The sequence below is a fragment of the Heterodontus francisci genome, chromosome 1 (assembly GCF_036365525.1).
Source record: "Heterodontus francisci isolate sHetFra1 chromosome 1, sHetFra1.hap1, whole genome shotgun sequence".
NCBI classification, from domain to species: Eukaryota; Metazoa; Chordata; class Chondrichthyes; order Heterodontiformes; family Heterodontidae; genus Heterodontus; species Heterodontus francisci.
The window spans coordinates 107,537,316-107,561,565 of NC_090371.1; the positions used below are offsets into that span (position 1 = coordinate 107,537,316).

General features: G+C 43.1%; 1 protein-coding gene across 1 annotated transcript in view; it reads left to right on the forward strand.

The window, feature by feature from the left end:
- Positions 1-661, forward strand: part of rgs7bpa (regulator of G protein signaling 7 binding protein a) — a 121,637-nt gene extending 120,976 nt beyond the window's left edge. Inside the window, exon 6 of the mRNA XM_068055395.1 lies at positions 232-661. Within this exon, the coding sequence (XP_067911496.1) occupies positions 232-323 (92 nt within the window). The 3' untranslated portion in view covers positions 324-661. The remainder of the gene's footprint in view (positions 1-231) is intronic.
- The last annotated feature ends 23,589 nt before the right edge of the window (positions 662-24,250 follow it).

Genomic DNA, 24,250 nt, shown 5'->3' on the forward strand with positions numbered 1-24,250 from the left:
TGTTGCTACTTGTGAACAGTTCTCAGTATGTTGGGATCTGTAGTGGAGGCGTTTTTCTTTCCTAGCTTACTCCTTCTGCAAACACAGAACTGAACTATTACTGATAGAAAATCTGTATTAATTAACAAAAAATGAACTGAGTATTTGTTAATGTGTTTTACAATCAGTATTTATATCTGAGGATGATATTGAAAACTGGATTTAAACATCGGTTCTCTATTTCCTGGACAGATGATAGCAGCCTCCTCAATCTGACTCCATTTCCACTAGTGAGAAGGAGGAAACGAAGATTCTTTGGACTTTGCTGCCTTGTGTCAAGCTAGGATACCTAACACAAAACTGAAAGTAAAAGTAATTGTTGGTATTAAGTTCTTCAGAATAATGGTGAGAATTATGGTGAGAAGATACTTTCCCCTTACTTCTTCCTACTGTTTATTGTAAATACCAGTTTTATTTTTGCTGTACAGGATGGCCAATTTTTGTATTTTTATTTTTCTCTGAAGAATTTTTTGAAAATTGGTATCCATGGACCCATGGATTCCACAGCAGTGTTATGCTTGAAATATATTTTAAACTGATTTTCACAAGCTGAACTTTAAAAATATTATTTCTTGTAAATATAAAGGAATGTACATTAAATACATGTTCCTCTTGTAGCTCGATGCGAATAAATGAATAAATGATTAAAAGATCACAGCCCAACTGGAATAAAACAGCACAAACATTACTTTAACAGTGTCCTGAAACAGGGAGTCCATGGGTTAAATCTGCAAAAGCTGAAACATTGGCGGCTGTGCACAAGGAAAACATGGTTAAAAATACATTGTTAACTCAAACCCTGTCTCTGTAATAATTCACTTCATTTAGTCTTCCAAATAATTAGTGCAATAGAACCTCCAATATCCACCTAAATGGAAACGACCCTTCAGTGGATGGTGAAAATTGACAGATATTTAGTAGACTGCAAAGTTGAACAGCATAAGCTACAGGAGTTTGTGAATATAATTGGGAATTGGGCAGAAAGGTGTCAGATGAAATTAAATCTGGAAAAATACTAAGTGCTTCAAATGGGGACAAAAATTCAGGAAGGAACTGTTACTTGAATGGAAAGAAAAACATGGAACGTGGGAGAGATCTGGGGGTCCTGATTAACAATAAATTGAAGCTATTGCAACAATGCTTGGTGGCAGTGAGCAAAGGAAATCAGATGTTGTATGAAAAGGTCAATATTGAGTCAAAATAATGAGGTAATCCTGCCACTTTATAAATTATTGGTATGACCGCATTACATTTCCGGCCGTTGCCGTGCAAATTATATTGCAGATGTTGAAAGAATATAGAAGTGGGCAACCAGAATAAGTGAGGGGATGTATGAGTTGGATTATGTTGAGCAATTATGTAAATTTACCATGTTCTCACTGGAAAACAGAAGGTTGAGAAGTGATATGATAGCTGTTTTTAGGATTCTAAAGGGACTACATAATGTAGAAAATAACAAGCTAATTCACCTTGTCCAGAACAATAGTTTTTTTTAGTTGTCAGGATTAAAGGCCGGCTCAGGTCTGCAAATGAAATCCGACCCGTGCCCGACAGAACCACATCCGACCCGAGCCTGACCCAGCCCGAGTCCGAAACATTTTTACCCGCCCCCGACCCGACCTGATGCGACCCGACCATCAGTTAACCTAGCTTCTGTTTTTCACATTGTTGCTTATCTGCACAAGCTTAAAAAAACTGTAACTAAACAACCTTTCAAGTCCAAAAAGTACATTAACATTGGAGACACGCATCGGAGGTGGTGATAGAGTGCGTCCAACCTGGCCCGACCCGACCCGAGTCCGAATGCTGGACCTGGAAGAGCGACCCAACCTGACCCCAACCTGACCCGAACCCGACACATGTTGTCGGGTCCCTTTGGGTTCGGTCGGGCAGCCGTGCTCTAGTCAGGATCATTTCCATGTAGTGAACCCAGACGCGCACTTGGGGGAACTTCGGTCTGATCTTCCAAGAGGAGTCCAATTAACAGCTATCTCTGGGAACACCGCCCATTAGGGATTGTGGGCAGGACATTGAGTTGGCAGTGCAAATGAATACGCAACACTTAAAGGACAGCTGACAGCCTGCACAATCACCGCACTTAGAGAACTGAAGAGGTTTCTTTCAGCAGGGAATTCATCAGAAGATGAATGCCAGACATCGGAGGGCTGCACCACAATTTAGTGATGTCCCCCTGGAGGTCATGTTGCAGGTGGTGAGGGCATGGAGTTAGGTGATGTTTCTGGAAGACAGGAGAAGGAGCATAGCCAGCATAACCAAGAAGGCCTGGCTGGAGTAGCTGAAGAGGTCAGCAGCTGAGGTGTCGTTATCAGGACCTGGATATAGTGCTTTGATCAAGTGGATGTTAATGTTGTCATGGGCTTGCGAGTTTGGCCACAACTACTGTCAAAGGGACTTGGGTGCACAGAGTGCAGTGAAGCCCCACACTCAGATGAATCTTACCTGGATAAGGGAGTCCTAGGCTTCCCTGGCATGCATCTCAATGGGTACAGGCATCTGTGGCACCTCTGCGTGCTCCACTAGCTGATCTTCATCTTCCTCCTCTTCTTCTGAAGACGCGGAGTGCTAATCAGCCTCTTCTGGCACCAGTTCCACTCCTCTCTGTAGTACCACATTGTGTACAGCGCAGTACATGTGAGACCCCTGAAGACATGTATTGAAGGGTAGCACCAGAACCGCATTTTGAGCCAGCCAATGGCCTGCTCAATGGCTGTCCTGGTACTCAGATGGCTATGGTTGTATCGCTTGGGTGCCTCTGCGGTTTGGTTCTGCACTGGTGTCATCAGTCATGTCTTCAGTGGATACTCCTTGTTACCCAGGAACCATCAATGGAGGCTGTCTGGTGGTCTGAACAGTTGAGGCACCTGAAACTGCCTCAGTATGAAGGAGTCATGGCAGCTGCCCAGAAACCTTGCAAGCACTTGCAGGATCCTTTTGTGGTGGTCACATACAAGCTTCACATTGAAGGAGTGGTACTCCTTCCTGTTCATAAGTACACCTGGCTAGTCTGATAGTGTCTTGATGGCCACATGGGTACAGTCTATCATGCCCTGTTCCTGAGGGAATCCTGCCATAGAGGTGAAGCCGACTGCCCTCTGGGCCTGACTTACAGCATCCATTTTAAACCTGGTGCAGTTTGTTGCCTTCACATACAAGACATCCTTCACCTGTGTGATGCAGTTATGTGTAGCAGATTGTGAGATCCTGCAGATATCAGCAGCTGCCGCCTGGAATGATCTGGATGCAAAGAAATGTATCGCCACGGTCACCTTCACTGCTACAGGCAATGAGTGGCCACTGTTCCTTATGGCCTCGGGTCCTCCTCCAAAAGGGCACAGAGGTCTACAACCACCTGCTGCAAGAATCACAGCCTTTAGAGGCACTGCTGCTCTGAGAGGTCCAGGAAGCAGACCCTTTGCTTGTACACCCTGTTGCTGAAGGTAATGCCACCTTCTATCTCCTGGCCCTCAGCCAACCCCTCTGCACCATCCAGCTGCATGTGGCTGCAGAGCTTGCTGCAGCTGTTGCTTCTCTTCCAGGTGCTGCCCCTCCCTCTGTGGCTGCTGAGGTGGCTTAGCTCAAGCTGCTCCTCAGTGGATCACCCAACCTCAGAGTAGGTGGCATCCATGTCACTGGAACCTCAAAGGCTGATTTGGCAGATTATGCTGCAGAGGACTTCAGCAATTTCTTTCTCTGCAACAATTTTAGTAGCCGCATTCTCAGTGAACTGTTCCTTTATTGGCAAGTCTCTTCCTATGGCTGACCTCAGCATTGCCACTTTCCCCCTTTATAGCGCTGACCGCCTGTCAGTTTCAGGCCTCAGTAACTTTCCACCTCCTCTGAGTTGTTGGGTATTGGCACTGTGGGGATCCTGTGCACTGCTGATAAAGAGCCATGGCTTTGGGACAATGGCTCTTAATTGCATTCTTAATAACCTCAATTGCCTTCCCGCTGTTGTTACATGGGTTGCCGACATCGCACACAGCCTGTCCTGGGAAAAGCGGCAGGAGGCGGGAACATGTTGGCAAATTGGCCCAACATATTTTTCCTAATTTTCTTGGCAAGACCCACCACCTCCAAACCTGCCTCCAAGGCCTGGAGAAATTCTCCCAGTATTTCAGTGAGAGACTGGTCAATCTATGGAACAGGTTGCCTAGAATTTCAATGGAAGCAGTTAGTATTGATTCATTCAAATATAAATTAGAATGATTTCTTTCAGAAAATAACATTTTTGGATAACACACATAAATAATTTGAGACAAGACATGTGGTTAGTATAGAATGCTTGGGAGGAACAGGTAACTTTGAACCAATGGTAGACAAACCTTTCCACTGCTAAATTTCTCCTTGATCTATGTTTGGGTCTTTTGTAAACTAATTGACAGAGATTGATTACCATGATTAGTCAACACCTCCATTATCATTGTATTATGCAACAACCAGAATGATAGGCAAACTAGATGGATTTTTTTTTTATCTAGCAGTTTCTATGTTCCTCTTTGAAAGTCCCCAAATTTTGTTTTAAAAAAAAACTATGAATGGTAGTACTTGTACCTTCGGCACAGAATGAACACCAGTACAGATAACATCAATTAAATTTCAGGAATAATTTTCAACTTCACCACCTGGGTGCTGACCTGGTTCGGCAGATCACCCATTCATTTGAACAAAGGTCAGTCAGGTTCAACAACTGGCGAATGAGCTGCTGCACCAGATCACCACCCAGTGGGTGAATTTGAAATTACCATCTTAATTTGTCTTGAACTGTGAACTTGATTTATGTCAGACATTGAAGTAGATAAGATATGATTGATGTAAACAGGAAGCAATTTGTCAGACAGAAGGCACATGATTTAGATGGAAAATGAATGATGTAGACAGGAAGTGATTTAAAAAAATTCATTCATGGGATGTAGGCGTCGCTGGCCAGGCCAGCATTTATTGCCCATCCCTAATTGCCCTTGAGAAGGTGGTGGTGAGCTGCCTTCTTGAACTGCTGCAGTCCATTTGGGGTAGGTATACCCACAGTGCTGTTAGGAAGGGAGTTCCAGGATTTTGACCCAGCGACAGTGAAGGAACGGTGATATAGTTCCAAGTCAGGATGGTGTGTGACTTGGAGGGGAACTTGCAGGTGGTGATGTTCCCATGCATTTGCTGCCCTTATCCTTCTAGTTGGTAGAAGTTGCGGGTTTGGAAGGTGCTGTCTAAGGAGCCTTGGTGCATTGCTGCAGTTCATCTTGTAGATGGTACACACTGCTGCCACTGTGCATCGGTGGTGGAGGGAGTGAATGTTTGATTGATGGAGACAGGGAGCAATTTCTCAAACAGGAAGCAGTTTATGGCAAATAGGAAGCAATTGATGTAAGTAGGCTTTGTATGTCTCCTGCAAGGTGGTTTCTACAAAAACTCTTGCAAATAATCAGAAAAGCCAATAATTGGAGTGTAGAAAACAGATGTTCCTCTGTACTGAAGCTTATTTATAATTTTTGACAGCAGTTCATACCAAAAATAATTTTGTTTCACATGCGCATATATAAAACAAACAATAGCTTAATTTGTAAGTATGTGTCAGATGTCACTCCCAGTACTATATATTCAGTCTTCAGTTCCTTGCTGTATTTTCCTTTTATTTTTTAATAAAAATATTAAATCTAATGTGCAATATGTTAAAATGTAAAGTGTATCTATAACTATGTATACAATTACCTTACAGCGATTATGACATTTTGTTAATAGAAAATAAAAGCATGATACCTGCATATTAAAAATTGTTTTCAATGTTATTAGGCATGCCAGAGATAGCCTTGACTGTATAAATCAAACTCATTTTACATTGTTTTAATTAAAAACACTTTTACATTAAATCATTGTGGTGACATTTTTATTGTTGATTATTGGTACTGATCAAAATATGACCATTTACATGATCGAAAATAAGCATATGAATTAGATAATCATTCTTTAGGAACAAGGCCGCATTACCAAACCAAGAAGAAAGTTTGCTTCCAACCAACAAGCGAGCAGAGAAATACATGCTCTGAAAGCAGAATTCAAGGAATAGCCAGGAAATATATAGAAATACTTAAAACTTACATTATGGAAACAGGCTATTTGCCCCAACCAGTCTATGCCAGTATTTACCCTCCATATGAATAAATTGTTCTAATCACATTTACCTGCTGGATTTCTGTATTCCTCTATCCCCTTTTCCTTCGTTCAACTATCTAATTCAGTTGTGAGTGCTGACATAACCCTGGAAGTGAAGTTCTATAACCTCAGCTGGCAGCATTTGCACTACAGTTAACTACATCTTTAATATTCTCCAATTATCAATGAACTTATTTGTTACTATTGGTGTTGCAACTATAACAGCTCAGTGACACTTTGTTTTTTATGCAGATGCAGAAGTCATTGCCTGCAATGGGCAATGCTGTGGAAACCTGCCCTTTTTAGTTCAAACCTCTCAATGAATGTGGCAATCATACCAAACCAAATGCATGTCTATTTCTCATTTTTATTTTTTGGTGAATTTGACTGTGTGTAGGCACAAAATCTTTTTCAGCACCATTGAAAGTTTATGGGTTTGGTAAGTGAAATCCAGAGGAGTTCCAAACTAATTAAGGATAAAGGCGGATCTCGCAGTCACCATTGTCAGTGGGACAAGAGCAGAGCAGTGAATAGAGGCTGGGAAATCAGACATCGATCTACATCGCCAGATCTCAGTCATCTTTATACCAGCCTAAAGTATTTAAACACAAACATGAGAGAGTGTTTTATTTTCAATCCACCTAAGATGAAATTGTATTGTTCATTCTATTTGCCAATCTGGAATGGGCCAAAGGAATCTCCACTTGCAAAGATTTTTAACAGTTTAATTTTAATTTTCAATTTTGTTGCTCACTTTTTGCACCAGTTTTTGTAATTTTGAGTACATTTTTATTACAAACCTAGCAGATTACTTATGGCATTGCTGAATGTAAAGTTGGAGGTTTCATAAGAACAAGTAGTATTGTCAAGGAGACTGACTTATCAACACAGGAGTTGGTTCTGGGATCTGGCAGTACTGGGATATGGGTCTCAAGAATGTTGAGGTAGGTGGACAGGTCTATAGGGTGTGGGATAACAGATCTGGGATCACTGGGAGTGGGACCCTGGAATCTGGGTGCACTGGGGACAGAGTTCTCAAAGTCTGGAAGCTCTGGAAATGTTTCTGGAATCAGGGAGCACTGGGAATGCAGTATAGGGGCTCATAAATATTCAGCAGATCTCATGATCTAGAAGTTGGGGAAATGGGGATTAGGAAGTCTCAGGAAAGGTTCATCAGGGCTGAGGGCATGGTTTTGGAACATTTAGAAGATTGCTTGTTTCTGGCAGCATTGAGAAAATGGTACTCAAACTAGGGGAGGCGCTCGTCCTGACTTAAGAGCTGGCAAGTGCCCACCTGGGAGTCCTTCCAAGCTTCTGTGTTCTGGGGAGGTCCTTTGATTAGAATAGTAATGAAAGGTGCCCATGTCAATAGAATTGCATCTGGGGCATGCATCACCAGAGAGGTGACAAATTGCAATGGAAAACTGGCCTGGCCAAAGGGGATGCTGGTCTTCCTCTGAAAGAATTATGTCCTGTCCCCAGCAGCCCTGTGTAAGATATTCAAATCATTTAAAAAAATTCTCATAATTTTTTGTCAATGGTCCAGGTCATGATCTCAACTGGAGACCATTGTCTCCATTTGGTGGCTTGTTACACCTATACTGCTGCCAGTGATGCACCAGCTCCTCCTGACAGTAATCCCCTCCTTTGTGTCAATGACCTTGTTTAGGACTATAGCGGCAACATCTCAACAAAGGATGGAGAATACTCTGACATAAGAGCGCAGGCGCAGCATAATCAGCCCCTTTCTAATTTGCAACTCTTTCAGCGTACCACCACCAGAGATAGAGCAGGAGTACACCAGAAGGTCTGATGACTTTTGGTCCCATAGATTTTTCTGTATCATTTTTCTAAGCAATTTCTGAGAGAGTTTTTATTAGTTATAACAGTAAGTAATATTTATCTGTAAGTCAAAATAGCCAAACATTGAAGGAGGGATCATAAAAATGAAAATCTTTCAATGAAAACCTTTACAGGAGCCGAGGAAGCATCAAGGCATGCAAGTGGAACGACATATTCCTCTGATAAATGACTAGTCGTTAAAACTAACAATGGGAGGTAGCCCTTTCAAGTTCCCTAAATCCAATATTTCTTGATTGAAGTACAATTAAGGTGAAAGCAGTACAAATACACAGGGTTGACAAATTGATTGAACTGCAGTCACAAATTCAACTTAAAGCGTACAGTATAGTAGCCATTATTGTGACATGGCTGCAAGATGTTCAGGACTGGAAATTGAATATACCAGTTTAGAAGGTCTACAGGAAGGATAATAAATCTGGAGTAGGGGGATGAGTAACATTAGTGATTAATGATGAAATTACTTTTATGATAAGAAATTGTTACGACCAGGTGGGAAAGAGGTCTCGGGCTCCCCTCTCAGCCTCTTCCTGGTTTGGCCATAACAGGGTTTAACTTCAAAAACACCGTGTTTTTAGCTTCCCCTCAGTGAATCCTTGCTCACTGCTCTCTAATTGTAATTGTAAAGAAATCAACCAGACAGGCGTTCTCAGATTTAAACAAGAAAGGGGTAAATTTATTAATCTTAAATCTCTAATTCAGTTAAAACTACTAAAGATACGCGACGCGACCACGCTAGCATGCATACACGATATACACACGCACAAATAGAGACAGAAAAGGAGAAAGAATCAAAGGGGAAAGGTTTGAAGAAATAGCTGGAGTTCAGTTACTGGTTATGGATTGGATGTAAAGTCTTTGATTGAAGATAAGTCTTGCACTTCTCGTTGGGGCCCAGTTCACACTTTCAAACTTGTTTCGCTGGTTTTCAGTCTCGAGGCTTAAGTTACTTCTGTTGGTTCCTGAAACTTTGCTTGCGAGAGAGACAGGAAGATACCTCCCTTCTCTTTTGTCTTCAAATTGCAGTCTGTTCCTTTCTGTGTGGCACAATTCAAACAACCCCAGGTTGTGCAGCAGGTTAGTCATGTGACTAGCTCCTTATTTGGAACAGTCTCTCCTGCGAGATTTGTGGGTTCCCCCAAGCTTACTAGACACTCTCAGTGGCGGATTGGGGGTGTAGCGGGGTGGGGGGGGGGGTGGGGTGGTGCGTGGAATACTGGCTCTTACACATTCAATATCTCTTGATCATTCCTATTGACAAAAGTCCAACTGACTAACTGAATTAGGGAGGCAGTCCCATTGTCTTCTTCATGCAACTGTCTTTTAGAATGCAAATGTGCAGCCATGTTTTCATCAACTGCTGTGCTCTTTTTAAACAAGTTATTTTAAGAGCAGTAACTGTTCAAACATAATGTCCCATATGACAAAATTAATATGTCTCATTTGTTTAGCAGGTGTGGTTTTCATCACACCTCCATAGCCAGCGTAATGAAATGCGATATAGAGCATTTACGTGGGGGAAAGTGGGGGAAAGTTCTTTGCTAATTTTCCCTTTGTTCTCTGGGACACTCCTTCTTCCAGATTCCACTGCACTCCCCTGCGACACTTCGACCAGGTGAGGCATCACCCTCACAGTTTCTTTGCCCTTGAGGACTTTCTTTGTCCTTGCAGGTTTCTGTAAATGCTATTAGCAACTCTAATGGAGTGCTTCTAGTGTCTGCATTTACATAGGAGAATGTGGGGTCTAATTTTTCCAATATTTCAGGGTTGGCTGACCGGACAATAGGGATTTCCATTTGGGAATCCGCTCTGATCTCCTTTAACCTGTCCTCTTTGTCCCTTTTTCACTTTTCCTCTCTAACCTTTTGCCAGCCCTGAGCCTGTCTGCCCCTTTTGTTCTTGGCAATGGTCCCTTACAATTCACCAGCCCTCTGCTGCAGGATTTCCCAAAAGCCAATAGGGGAATTAGGGATGCAGATTTCACTCTAGATTGGGGTTTGCCCTCAACCTGGCACATGTGGTAACTCCTACAGTACTCCACCACATCTTTGTGGCGGTTTGGCCAGCCAAACTGCCGTCTTACGTGGGCTTTGGTTTTTTGTATACCAACAAAAGAGATGGAGGAGTGGTATTGCTAATCAGGGATAGTATCACAGCTGCAGAAAGGGAGGTCGTCGAGGAGGGTTTGTCTACTGAGTCAGTATGGGTGGAAGTCAGAAACAGGAAAGGAGCAGTCACTTTGTTGGGAGTTTTCTATAGACCCCCCCAATAGCAACAGAGACACGGAGGAACAGATTGGGAGGCAGATTTTGGAAAGGTGCAGAAGTAACAGGGTTGATGTCATGGGTGACTTCAACTTCCCTAATATTGATTGGAACCTCCTTAGTGCAAATAGTTTGGATGGAGCAGTTTTTGTCAGGTGTGTCCAGGAAGGTTTCCTGACTCAATATGGAGATAGGCCGACTAGAGGGGAGGCTATGTTGGACTTGGTGCTTGGCAACGAACCAGGCCAGGTGGCAGATCTCTCGGTGGGAGAGCATTTCGGTGATAGTGATCACAACTCCCTGACCTTTACTATAGTCATGGAGAGGGACAGGAGCAGACGGGATTGGAAAATATTTAATTGGGGGAGGGGGAATTACAATGCTATTAGGCAGGAACTGGGGAGCATAAACTGGGAACAGATGTTCTCAGGGAAATGCACGACAGAAATGTATAGGTTGTTTAGGGAGCACTTGCTGCGACTGCTGGATAGGTTTGTCCCGATGAGGCAAGGAAGGGATGGTAGGGTGAAGGAACCTTGGATGACAAGAGATGTGGAACAGCTAGTCAAGAGGAAGAAGGAAGCTTACTTAAGGTTGAGGAAGCAAGGATCAGACAGGGCTCTAGACGGTTATAAGGTAGCCAGGAAGGAACTGAAGAATGGACTTAGGAGAGCTAGAAGGGGACATGAAAAAGTCTTGGCGGGTAGGATTAAGGAAAATCCCAAGGCGTTCTACACTTATGTGAGGAACAAGAGGATGGCCAGAGTGAGGGTAGGGCCGATCAGGGATAGTGGAGGGAACTTGTGCCTGGAGTTGGAGGAGGTAGGGGAGGTCCTAAATTAATACTTTGCTTCAGTATTCACTAGTGAGAGGGACCTGGTCGTTTGTGAGGACAGCGTGGAACAGGCTGATATGCTCGAACAGGTTGAGGTTAAGAGGGAGGATGTGCTGGAAATTGTGAATGATATGAGGACAGATAAGTCCCCGGGGCCAGACGGGATATACCCAAGGATATTACGGGAAGCGAGGGAAGAGATTGCTGCGCCTTTCGCGATGATCTTTGCGTCCTCACTGTCCAATGGAGTAGTACCGGATGATTGGAGGGTGGCAAATGTTGTTCCCTTGTTCAAGAAAGGGAATAGGGATAACCCTGGGAATTATAGACCAGTCAGTCTTACGTCAGTAGTGGGCAAATTATTGGAGAGGATTCTGAGAGACAGGATTTATGATTATTTGGCTTTGTGAGGGGCAGGTCATGCCTCACAAGGCTTACTGAATTCTTTGAAGATGTGACAAAACACATTGTTGAAGGAAGAGCAGTGGATGTGGTGTATATGGATTTTAGCAAGGCGTTTGATAAGGTTCCCCATGGTAGGCTCATTCAGAAAGTGAGGAGGCATGGGATACAGGGAAAGTTGGCTGTCTGGATACAAAATTGGCTGGCCCATAGAAGACAGAGGGTGATAATAGATGGAAAGTATTCTGCTTGGAGCTCGGTGACCAGTGGTGTTCCGCAGGGATCTGTTCTGGGACCTCTGCTCTTTGTGATTTTTATAAATGACTTGGCTGAGGAAGTGGAAGGCTGGGTTAGCAAGTTTGCCGATGACATGAAGGTTGCTGGAGTTGTGGATAGTGTGGAAGACTGTTGTAGGTTGCAACGGGACATTGACAGGATGCAGAGCTGGGCTGAGAAGTGGCAGATGGAGTTCAACCTGGAAAAGTGTGAAGTGATTCATTTTGGAAGGTCGAATTTGAATGCAGTATACAGGCTGAAAGACAGGATTCTTGGTAGTGTGGAGGAACAGAGGGATCTTGGGATCCATGTCCATAGATCGCTCAAAGTTGCCACCCAAGTTGATAGGGTTGTTAAGAAGGCATATGGGGTGTTGGCTTTCATTAACAGGGGCTTTGAGTTTAAGAGCCGCGAGGTTATGCTGCAGCTCTATAAGGCCCTGGTTCGACCACACTTGGAATATTGTGTTCAGTTCTGGTCGTCTCATTATAGGAGGGATGTGGAAGCTTTAGAGAGGGTGCAGAGGAGATTTACCAGGATGCTGCCTGGACTGGAGGGCATGTCTTACGAAGAAAGATTGAGGGAGCAAGGGCTTTTCTCACTGGAGCAAAGAAGGATGAGAGGTGACTTGATAGAGGGGTACAAGATGATGAGAGGCATAGATAGAGTGGATAGCCAGAGACTTTTTCCCAGGGTGGAAAGGGCTATCACTAGGGGGCATAATTTAAAGGTGATTGGAGGAAGGTTTCGGGGAGATCTCAGAGGTAGGTTCTTTACACAGAGAGTGGTGGGTGTCTGGAATGCGCTGCCAGCGGTGGTAGTAGAAGCAGATACATTAGGGACATTTAAGCGACTCTTGGATAGGTACATGGATGATAGTAGAATGAAGGGTAGGTAGTTAATTTGATCTTAGAGTAGGTTAAAGGTTCGGCACAACATCGTGGGCCGAAGGGCCTGTACTGTGCTGTCCTGTTCTATGTTCTATGTTCTAACATGTACAGTCATTGTAATCTCATGGGCCATTTTAATATTTCTCTCCAGTACCTCTGTGGCACCACTAACTAATGAACTACTGTCCACTCTTTGTCCTCAGGTCTGTGAGGAGAACCCCACTTCCTCATCAGTACCTCATTCTTTAAATCGTAGCAATCAGGGACTCCCGCTGCTTCAATTTCAGACTGGGCAGCCTGTGCTAACTCTCTCAATACTGCGTCGGCTCGCTGAGCCACAACTAGGGAAGATTCATTTAATCCATTCCTTGAGTCCTCTAACTTTCCAAAGAAAGTTTCAGACAGAGAGACCTCATGTTCATCTGTCTGCAGTGCGAATTCAGTCTCCTCTGGGGGAGCTGGTTTGATCATGGCTCGATTCACGACACATGCTGGGAACTGCAGAGCACCGTCTCCTGCCACCGCCCTGTCGCTCTGACCTCCTGTTGTCTCTCTTTCACTACTAGGGAAACTACCACCTTTGTCCCCACCATATCATTACCCAGGAGCAAGTCAACCATGTCCACAGGCAAACAAGAGACAATCCCTACGGTCACCGGTCCCAAAACAAGGTCGCATTCCAAGCACACCCGGTGTAAAGGTACACACTACCCTCCAAACACCATTTACCACCATTCAGGTATTTACTGCACTCTCTGGGGGAAATTGCAGTCTGTTTCGTTCTGTGTGGCACAATTCAAACAACCCCCAGTTTGGGCAGCAGGTTAGTCATGTGACTAGCTCCTTATTTGGAACAGTCTCTCCTGTGAGATTTTTGAATTCCCCCAAGCTTACTAGTGGCAGGGGGAGGGGGGGTGGGGGGTGGCGGCGTGCGTGGAAATCTGGCTCTTATACATTTAATGTCTCTTGATTATTCCTATTGACAAAAATCCAGCTGGCTAATTGAATCAGGGAGACAGTCCCATTGTTTTCTTCATGCAACTGTCTTTTAGAATGCAAATGTGTAGCCATGTTTTCTGCCACTGTTGTGGTCTTTTTAAACAAGTTATTTCAAGTCCAGTAACGGTTCAAAAATAATGTTCCATATGAGGAAATTAATATGTCTCATTTTTTTGGCAGGTGTGGTTTTCGTCACAAAATGCTATAATGAGTGATAAGCAGGCAGTGGAGACTTTATGGGTAGAATTAAGAAATAGAAAAAGATATGACTGTAGTGAGAGTTGTGTGTAGGCCTCCTGGGAGTAGCTCTTATGTGGTAGAATGTATTAATGCAGAGATCAGACAAGCACGTAGTAAAGGCAAAGTGGTTTTGATGGGGAATTTTAACTTCCGTGTAGATTAGGATAAGCAGACAAACTCATGTCAGAAAGTTGGCAACTTTCTTGAGTGTGTTCGGGATAGTTTACTGCAACAATATGTCCTATAGCCAATAAGGGACAGGCCATATTGGATTTAATAATGAGCATTAAGCCAGATTTAGTTAATTGCGTAATGGTTCGTAAACATTTATCTAATAGCGACCATAATATGATTGAAATAAAAACAAGAAATGCTGGAACCACTCAGCAGGTCTGGCAGCCTCTGAGGAAAGAGAAGCAGAGTTAACGTTTCGGGTCAGTGACCCTTCTTTGGAACTGACAAATAATAAAAATGTCACAGGTTATGAGCAAGTGAGGTGGGGGTGGGGCAAGAGATAACAAATGAGAAGGTGTAGATTGGACAAAGCCACATAGCTGACCAAAAGGTCATGGAGCAAAGGCAAACAATATGTTAATGATGTGTTGAAAGACAAAGCATTAGTGCAGAAAAGGTGTTAACGGACTGAATGTTGAACAGCAGCAGGTGCAAACATGAAAAAAAACAATGGGTAAGCAAACTGAACAAACTGAGATGAAATGAAATAAATGCAAAAATAGGTTGTAAAAAATGTAAAAAAGAAAAAAAGAAAAAACAACTAAAAATGAAAGTAAAATGGGGGGCTGTCATGCTCTGAAATTATTGAACTCAATGTTCAGTCCGGCAGGCTGTAGTGTGCCTAATCGGTAAATGAGATGCTGTTCCTCGAGCTTGCGTTGATGTTCACTGGAACACTGCAGCAATCCCAGGACAGAGATGTGAGCATGAGAGTAGGGGGTAGTGTTGAAATGGCAAGCAACCGGAAGCTCAGGGTCCTGCTTGCGGACTGAGCGGAGGTGTTCCACAAAGCGGTCACCCAGTCTGCGCTTGGTCTCCCCAATGTAAAGGAGGGGAGGTGCCATGGGACGGGACGAGGTGGTGGGGGTAATGGAGGAGTGGACCAGGGTGTCGCGGAGGGAACGATCCCTTTGGAATGCTGACAGGGGAAGGGAGGGGAAGATGCGTTTGGTAGTGGCATCACGCTGGAGGTGGCGGAAATGGCGGAGGATGATCCTTTGGATATGGAGGCTGATGGGTACCTTCCCCTGCAATCGCAGGAGGTGTAATACCCGCCCATTTACCGCCTCTCTCCTCACTATCCCAGGCCCCAAACACTCCTTTCAGGTGAAGCAGCGATTTACTTGTACTTCTTTCAATGTAGTATACTGTATTCGCTGCTCACAATGTGGTCTCCCCTACATTGGGGAGACCCAGCGCAGACTGGGTGACCGTTTTGCTGATCAGAGGGAGCCAGCATGGATTGTAAAAGTTAGATCATGCCTGTCGAACCTGATTGAATTTTTGAAGAGGTGATGAAGTAGTAGACAGGGGAATGTCTATGTATGTTATTTATACAAACTTTCCAAAGGCATTTGATAAAGTCCCTCAGAAGAGACTGTTAGCTAAAGTTGAAGCTCATGAAGTAGAGAGCAAATTATTGCTCTGATTAGGAGATTGACTTAGTGGCAGGAGACAGAGATTAGGGATAATGGGCAAGCACTCTGAAGGGGGAGAAATAGGGCTAGGGTGGCATAATGGCGCAGTGGTCAGCACCGCAGCCTCACAGCTCCAGTGACCCGGGTTTGGTTCTGGGTACTGCCTTTGCGGAGTTTGCAAGTTCTCCCTGCGATCGCGTGGGTTTCCGCTGGGTGCTCTGGTTTCCTCCCGCAGCCAAAGACTTGCAGGTTGATAGGTAAATTGGCCATTATAAATTGCCCCTAGTGTAGGTAGGTGGTATGAGAATGGTGGGGATGTGGTAGAGAATATGGGATTAATGTAGGATTAGTATAAATGGGTGGTTGTTGGTCAGCACAGACTCGGTTTGCCAAAGGGCCTGTTTCAGTGCTGTATCTCTCCCTTTATGACAGTGAACAAAGGAGAAGGCCTGATGCGCCATGAGATATTAGAGTGATTTGAACCAGGCAAGGGTCAACTATGTTTTATGTGTACATGCCTTAGGTTGAACAAAGGAGAAGGCCTGATGCTGTCAGGAGTGACAAAAACCAGACAACTCTCTAAGTTTAAAACCAAAATACTGCGGATACTGGAAATCTGAAATAAAAACAAGATATGCTGGAAATACTCAGCAGGTCTGGCAGCATCCGTGGAGAGAGAAGCAGAGAAACGTTAACTCTGCTTTTCTCCCCACAGATGCTGCCAGACCTGCTGAGTATTTCCAGCATTTCTTGTCTTTAACTCTCTAAGTTCCATGTGTATGTGCCTTGCTAATGATTGGATAGTATAATGTATACCTGCTTAGAATGTAACAGGGTAATCTAGCTATATACAAGTAGACACAACTGAATAGAGCTAAGAGAGTAAGAAGTGTAACCAATTGATTGGTAAATGCAAACGAACTGTTATCTGTAAAATGGTATAAGAATGATGCTTTGTAACTCCTCAGGGAGTTCATACGCCATTTTGTATGAGTATGGTCTCCCCTGCAAATGCTTGCAATAAACCGGTAAGCAAAGGAGCTTGAGTCTCGTGTGGTCTATCGCGGAATCGGAGGGTGACTGAACTCCCTTTGGCAGTATGTGACTAGGCGTCCCACAGGGATCTGTGTTGGGTCCTCAACGACTTAGATGATAGGATAGAGAGTAACATATCTAAGTTTGCCGATGACACAAAGATAGGCAGCATTGTAAGCTGTGTAGATGGCAGCGTTAGATTACAAAGAGCTATTAGTAGATTAAGTGAATGGGTAAAACCATGGCAAATGAATTTCAATATAAGCAAATATGACCTAAAACTAGACCTAACGTGGACCTAAAAAGGATAGAACAGGGTACTTCCTAAATGGTGAAAAGATAGAAGCTGTGGAGGTCCAAAGAGACTTGGGGGTCCATGTGCATAAATTATTGAAATGTCATGAACAGGTACAAAAAATAATCAAAAAGAATAATGGAATGCGGTCTTGGAAGGAGTGCAGTGAATATTTACTAGAATGGAGAAGCTCTGCAAAGAGGGAGGAGGAGGAGGATGAGGAGGAGGAGGACGAGGAGGAGGAGGACTCTCTACAGAAGACCCTACCCACTACAAGTTTTCAGGAAGCACTTCTCGGACCTCCACCTCACCCAGAAGCAATGCCTGAGGTGCCTCAGATTCAACAAGAAGGTGGTTACAGAACTGTGCCACCTCCTTCAAGTCAAGCTGTAGTCTCACACCAGGGTGATGACACTGCTGTCAATGTACCATCAAGGTCACTGTGGCTTTCAATTTCTATGCCTCAGGATTGTTCCAGGTGGAAGCAGGTGGCATAGAGAGATAAGATGTCCTAGAGGGGCCAAGTGAAGAATCTATTTGGTTAAAGCTAAGAAACAATAGAGGTACCATTACACTATTGGGAGTATTCTATAGGCCACCAACTAGTGGGAAAGATCTCGAGGAATAAATTTGCAAGGAAATTTCAGAGAGGTACAAAAACCAAAGAATAGTTATAAAGGGGAACTTTAATGATCATAATATACACAGGTATAGTAATAGTGTAGAGGGCAGAGAGGGGTAGAGTTTCCGAAGTGTGCTCAGGAGAATTTTCTAGATCAAAATGTTTCTGGCCCAACAAAGAAGGAGTGGTGGGTGGGGGGGTGGCGTTGGGAGAGGGACAAAATAAATGTATTTATTAATTTTAATTCAATGTCGCTTTAAATATTTAAATGTCCCGGTAGGGCTGATAGCCCTTTCAAAATGGCATCAGCACCTGCGCACAGGCAGCTGACGCCATTGCCCGACCCCGCCACATGATTTAAGGGTGGTGCAGTCTGCCCCGGATATTTAAATGAGCCGCCGCGCTTGTAATCGCTGCAGCTCTTTGGCCATTTTTTTCGCCTGCCGCCAAAATCGGCAGCGGGCTTTATGGAATTCAGACCATGGTCTCACCAATGTTCTGTACAACTGCAGCAAAACATCTCTACTTTTATATTCCATTCCCCTTGCAATACATGAAAACATTGCATTTACCTTCTTAATCACTTGCTGTACTTGTATACTAACTTTTTGAGTTTCATGCACTAGAACACCCAGATCCCTCTGTATTTCAGAGATCTGCAATCTCTCTCCATTTAAATAATATGATGCTTTTCTATTTTCTAGCTAAAGTGGACAAGTTCACACTTTCCCACATTATACTCCATCTGCCAAATCTTTCACCACTCACTTAACCTATCTATATCCTTTTACATACTCTTTATGTCATCCTCACAGCTTACTGTCCTATCTATCTTTGTATCATCAGCAAATTTAGCAATATACATTCGGTCCCTTCATCCAAGTCATTGATATAAATTGTAAATAGCACTGATTCCTGTGGCGCTCCACTAGTTACAGCTTGCCAACCTGAAAACGACCCATTTATGCCTATTCTCGTATCCTGTTAACTAACCAATCCTCTATCCATGCTAATATGTTACCCCCATACCATGAGCTCTTATTTTGTTTGATTAACTTGTCAAATGCCTTCTAAAAATCCAAGTACACCACATCCACCGGTTCCCCTTTATCCACATTGCTTGTTACTTCCTCAAAGAACTCTAATAAATTAGTTAAACACAATTTCCCTTTCACAAAACCATGTTGATTCTGCCTGATTGCATTGATATTTTCTAAATATACCTGCCATAACCTCCTTAATAATAGATTCCAGCGTTTTCCCTATGACAGATATTAAACTAACTGGCCTGTAGTTTCCTGCTTTCTGTCTTCCTGCTTTCTTGAATAGCGGAGTTACATTTGCTATCTTCCAATCTGATGGGACTGAAGCGATTTATGACTTTAACCCCTTATAGGGACTAAACCAAATCAAGCATATATCCCTATGAATCTGCTTTAATTAAGTTCAAACCAGACAAATTCTTATAGTCACTTATTTGGGTCTAAAGAATTGAACTAATTTTCCCTCAAAGAAAGAAAATTAACAGAGAATATTACCATCATTCGGATAGCCTATATTTTAATAATTCTGGCTAAGTCATAAATATCCCAGATATTATATGGGTCTGGGAAACTTTCTTCAATACAGATCTTCCCACTTTAAGAGATACAGAGAGGTACATGAGATGATTTATTAATTTTTATATAGTTATTAAAGAATTGAACATGCAATACACTTTAAGTGGCTAGGTATACCACAATATCAAAGATTATTAAGAGATGTAACACATAATCTTATTTCTAAAACAGAATCCAAAAGTTTAACCTTGATAACGTTACAGCAAAATATCTTAGAATATCCATCAAAATTTAAAGTAAACTTTTACCTTAAATTCCCCGAGTAAGCCCTAGGTTGAGAGGCATTGATGAGGAATTCAATACTTTTGGTTTCTTGTTTCAAAATTCTCATGTTTATACTGTTTCTAAGCTATCATCTGACCTTTTAGCATATAGGTGTTACCTTTCTGTGCGTGTTTTTCCTGATTTTGAGACCCATATATGGTAGCTACCATCTCCACTTATTTGCTGGAAATCCCCGTCTCTTGAAGTTGTGAGCTTTTATCTGCTGAAAATGTTTATAATTGGGTTTACTTGGCATCTGTTTCTGTAAGTACCATTTCATTTTATTATTTTATTATCTGTAATTTTTTTATGGTACCTTGAACTCTTCTTTTGAGTTAGTCTGTCTGCATCACCAACACTATCAACTAATTAAGTTTATAGCTACCTCTTACTGATGTCACACAGGATGTTTCAATGTGTATCATGTTCTAATTCCATTGTAGTAGAAACCTTGAAAGACCTTGGAATTTTTAACTCTACCTTCTTAAAGGGGAATTTCAGTGAGTCTTGAAATTTAATTCTAAATTTAATCTTTAATTCTAAAAGGTATAATATATTAACTATATCTAAATTCTACCTAATTAAGCCTATTATACCTATGTTTCATCACAGGACCTTTCCAGAATCTAGGCAATTTTGGAAAATTAAGACCAATGCATCCACTTCTTTTAAGACCCTAGGATGAAGTCCATCAGGACCTGGGGACTTGTCAGCTTTTAGTTCTAATAATTTTTGCAGTACCCTTTCCCTGGTGATGGTAATTGTTTTATGTTCCTCCCTCCCTTTCAACTCTTGATTCACAATTAGTTCTGGGATATTATTTGTATCCTCTACTGAGAAGTCAAATGCAAAAAATCTGTTTAATTCCTCTGCCATTTCCTTATTTTCCATTATTAACTCCCCAGACTCACTCTCTAGAGGACCAACACTCACTTTACTTACAATTTTCCTTTTTAAATACCTGTAGAAACCCTTACTATCTGATTTTATATTTCTAGCTAGCTTTTTCTTGTTTTCTAATTTCTCTCTCATTATTCTTTTAGTCATTCTTTGCTATTTTTTATATTTGTCCAATTTTCTGACCTGCCATTACTCTTTGCTGAATTGTACACTTTTTCTTTCAATTTGATACTATCTTTAACTACCTTCATTAGCTACAGATGGTGTGCCCTTACCCTGGAGTCTTTCTTTCTCACTGGAATGCACGGTCTGAGAGTGTGGTGGAGGCAGATTCAATCATGACTTTCAAAGGAGAATTAGATAATTATCTGAAGAGAAAAAAAATTGCAGGGCTATAGGGAAAAGGCAGGGGAGTGAGACTGCTCTTGCAGAGACGATGGGCTGAATGGCCTCCTTCTGTGCTGTAACCATTCTATGATTCTAATGAAGCAGTCCATGCCTGCATGCAGCAAGACAAGTGCAACATTCAGGCTTGCATTGAAAAGTGGCAAGTAACATCATGCCTCACAAGTGCCAGGCAATGACCACCTCCAACAAGAGAGAATCATGGATCCACTACATCTCCATAATCTCTCCAAACCTGGGCACTGGTGGAGGCTCCAAGCTCTCTCCAATTCGACCATTCTGCCACAGAGCCTCAGATTTTAACTTCAGACACTTTCATATCAGTCCTCCTGGTTCTCTGTTTATTGTCAGATTCTTCGTCATGTCTACACAGAATTACAAGAATGTACAGCACAGAATTTATCCCAACTGGTCTATGTCAGTGTTTATGCTCCACATAAGCCTACTGTCTACATAATCTGAATTTCCTCTGCGTCCATTTCCATGCACATTTTGGCTGCTATGCTAAATACTCCATCTCCCTTTTCTTTTTTTGAAATTAGAGGAATGCAACTTCATAACAAATCACATAAAATGATGTCTCACAACATCTAATTAATGTTTCACAGTAATAGAAATACATTGCTACCAGAAGTCTCAGGTTTAATAAGAATTCATATATTTTTGCACCAATGTATCACCACCCTTTATCCACAGGGATAGAACCAGAAGAGCTGGGGTGATTTTAACTGGAAGCTGGTTTGAGCTGGATGGGGGGGGGGTGGGGGGGTTGGAGGGGGTTGGTGGGTGTAGGGTACGTGGGGCACAGCGAGTGTCACAAACCCTCATTTGGCCAGCGGCCCTCCTCCTGCTCCTCCCGGTCTAACAAAGGTAAGTTTAAAAATTACCTTTTAAGGCCTGTGTTTCTTGCTCAAAAAGTTTTACTAAGTGATGTGGCCATTCCGGCAGAGGTAAAAATACCAACAGGTTCACGGTGACATCATAGAACCCTGATTTGCATGCATTAATGAGGTTCCCGCCTGAGTCAGACAGATGTCTCAGCCAGAGTGACCCACAACCCAACAACCAACCACACCCCCACCCCCTCCGCAGGCTCCACATGGAATATATAGGCCTCTGCTGCCTCAGGCTCTCCTCATCCATGCGACCCCGCTGAAAAGCCCTCTCCCAACTGCTTATCTGAGAGCTGGCAGGCAGTCTCCAGGTCGCTCAAACTCCACTGCCAGAAGCTGACAAGGTGCTTCGTTTTACCCATTTCTGGCCTGCTTGATGTGAATGAGGCCTGGGAGTTAAAATAGCCCAGTTAAGATGGTGCTGTCAGGAATCAAGTGGGAACAGAGCAATGTTTCCAGAGGTGATTTTAACTGTGTAGCTGTCCCATTCCCAATGTGATGTGGGTAAAATCACCCCCATAGTTTTTGCTCAATCTCAATTTTTTTCCAGCAGGTTAACACAGTAATGCAAACTCAATAAATTGGTAACAAAATGGTGAGTTGAACAACACTTCAAATATAAAAGATTTCTGTTTTTTGTTCAAATATGGGTATCTCAGGATACTGTTGTAAACTGACCAAATGTTGCTATTTGATGTTTCCTATAAAGGCCTGACGTGCTGTTAATTATACATCTCTCTATTCTACGTGCCAAAGCTCTTATCCAGCAAATAGCACCAATGCTGTTTCACTGCTTATGTTTTATATTGACTACTTTTGGTATATAAATAGATATATAAACTTCTAGTATAGGCAGAAATATTAAATAATTACTTTGCCTCAGTATTTACCAAGTAGACTAACATAATGGACATGATATGATAAGAGATCAAAAAAGATATAAAATCATTTAAAATAGAAAGGGTAATTGATAAAATAATCTAACTTAAAAAGGATAAAACCCCATGCACATTAAAAGAGGTTAGGGAAAAGATAGCAGAGACTCTATTTTCTTTCTTTTCTCTTCTTTGGCCTCCTTATCTCGAGAGACAATGGGTAAGCGCCTGGAGGTGGTCAGTGGTGTGTGGAGCAGTGCCTGGAGTGGTTATTAAGGCCAATTCTAGAGTGACAGGCTCTTCCACAGGTGCTGCAGAAAAATTTGTTTGTCGGGGCTGTTACACAGTTGGCTCTTCCCTTGCGCTTCTGTCTTTTTTCCTGCCAACTGCTAAGTCTCTTCGACTCGCCACACTTTAGCCCCGCCTTTATGGCTGCCCGCCAGCTCTGGCGAACGCTGGAAACTGACTCCCACGACTTGTGATCAATGTCACAGGACTTCATGTCGCGTTTGCAGACGCCTTTAAAGCGAAGATATGGACGGCCGGTGGGTCTGATACCAGTGGCGAGCTCCTGTACAATGTGTCTTTGGGGATCCTGCCATCTCAGTGGTGTGTATAAGCTGGGGATGTTGGCCGCTTCGAGGACTTCTGCGTTGGAGATACGGTCCTGCCACCTGATGCCAAGTATTCTCCGGAGGCAGCAAAGATGGAATGAATTGAGACGTCGCTCTTGGCTGACATATGTTGTCCAGGCCTCGCTGCCATAGAGCAAGGTACTGAGGACACAGGCTTGATACACTCGGACTTTTGTGTTCTGTGTCAGTGCGCCATTTTCCCACACTCTCTTGGCCAGTCTGGACATAGCAGTGGAAGCCTTTCCCATGCGCTTGTTGATTTCTGCATCTAGAGACAGGTTACTGGTGATAGTTGAGCCTAGGTAGGTGAACTCTTGAACCACTTCCAGAACGTGGTCGCCAATATTGATGGATGGAGCATTTCTGACGTCCTGTCCCATGATGTTCGTTTTCTTGAGGCTGTTGGTTAGGCCAAATTTGGTGCAGGCAGCCGCAAACCTGTCGATGAGACTCTGCAGGCACTCTTCAGTGTGAGATGTTAAAGCAGCATCGTCAGCAAAGAGGAGTTCCCTGATGAGGACTTTCCATACTTTGGACTTCACTCCTAGACGGGCAAGGTTGAACAACCTGCCCCCTGATCTTGTGTGGAGGAAAATTCTTTCTTCTGAAGACTTGAACGCATGTGAGAGCAGCAGGGAGAAAGAAATCCCAAAAAGTGTGGGTGCGAGAACACAGCCCTGTTTCACGCCACTCAGGATAGGAAAGGGGTCTGATGAGGTGCCGCTATGTTGAATTGTGCCTTTCATATTGTCATGGAATGAGGTGATGACACTTTGTAGTTTCGGTGGACATCCGATCTTTTCTAGTAGTCTGAAGAGACCACGTCTGCTGACGAGGTCAAAGGCTTTGGTGAGATCAATGAAAGCAATGTAGAGGGGCATCTGTTGTTCGTGGCATTTCTCCTGTATCTGACGAAGGGGGAACAGCATGTCAATGGTCGATCTCTCTGCTCGAAAGCCACACAGTGCCTCAGGGTAGACACGCTCAGCCAGCTTCTGGAGCCTGTTTAAAGTGACTCAAGCAAAGACTTTCCCCACGATACTGAGCAGGGAGATTCCACGGTAGTTGTTGCAGTCACCGCGGTC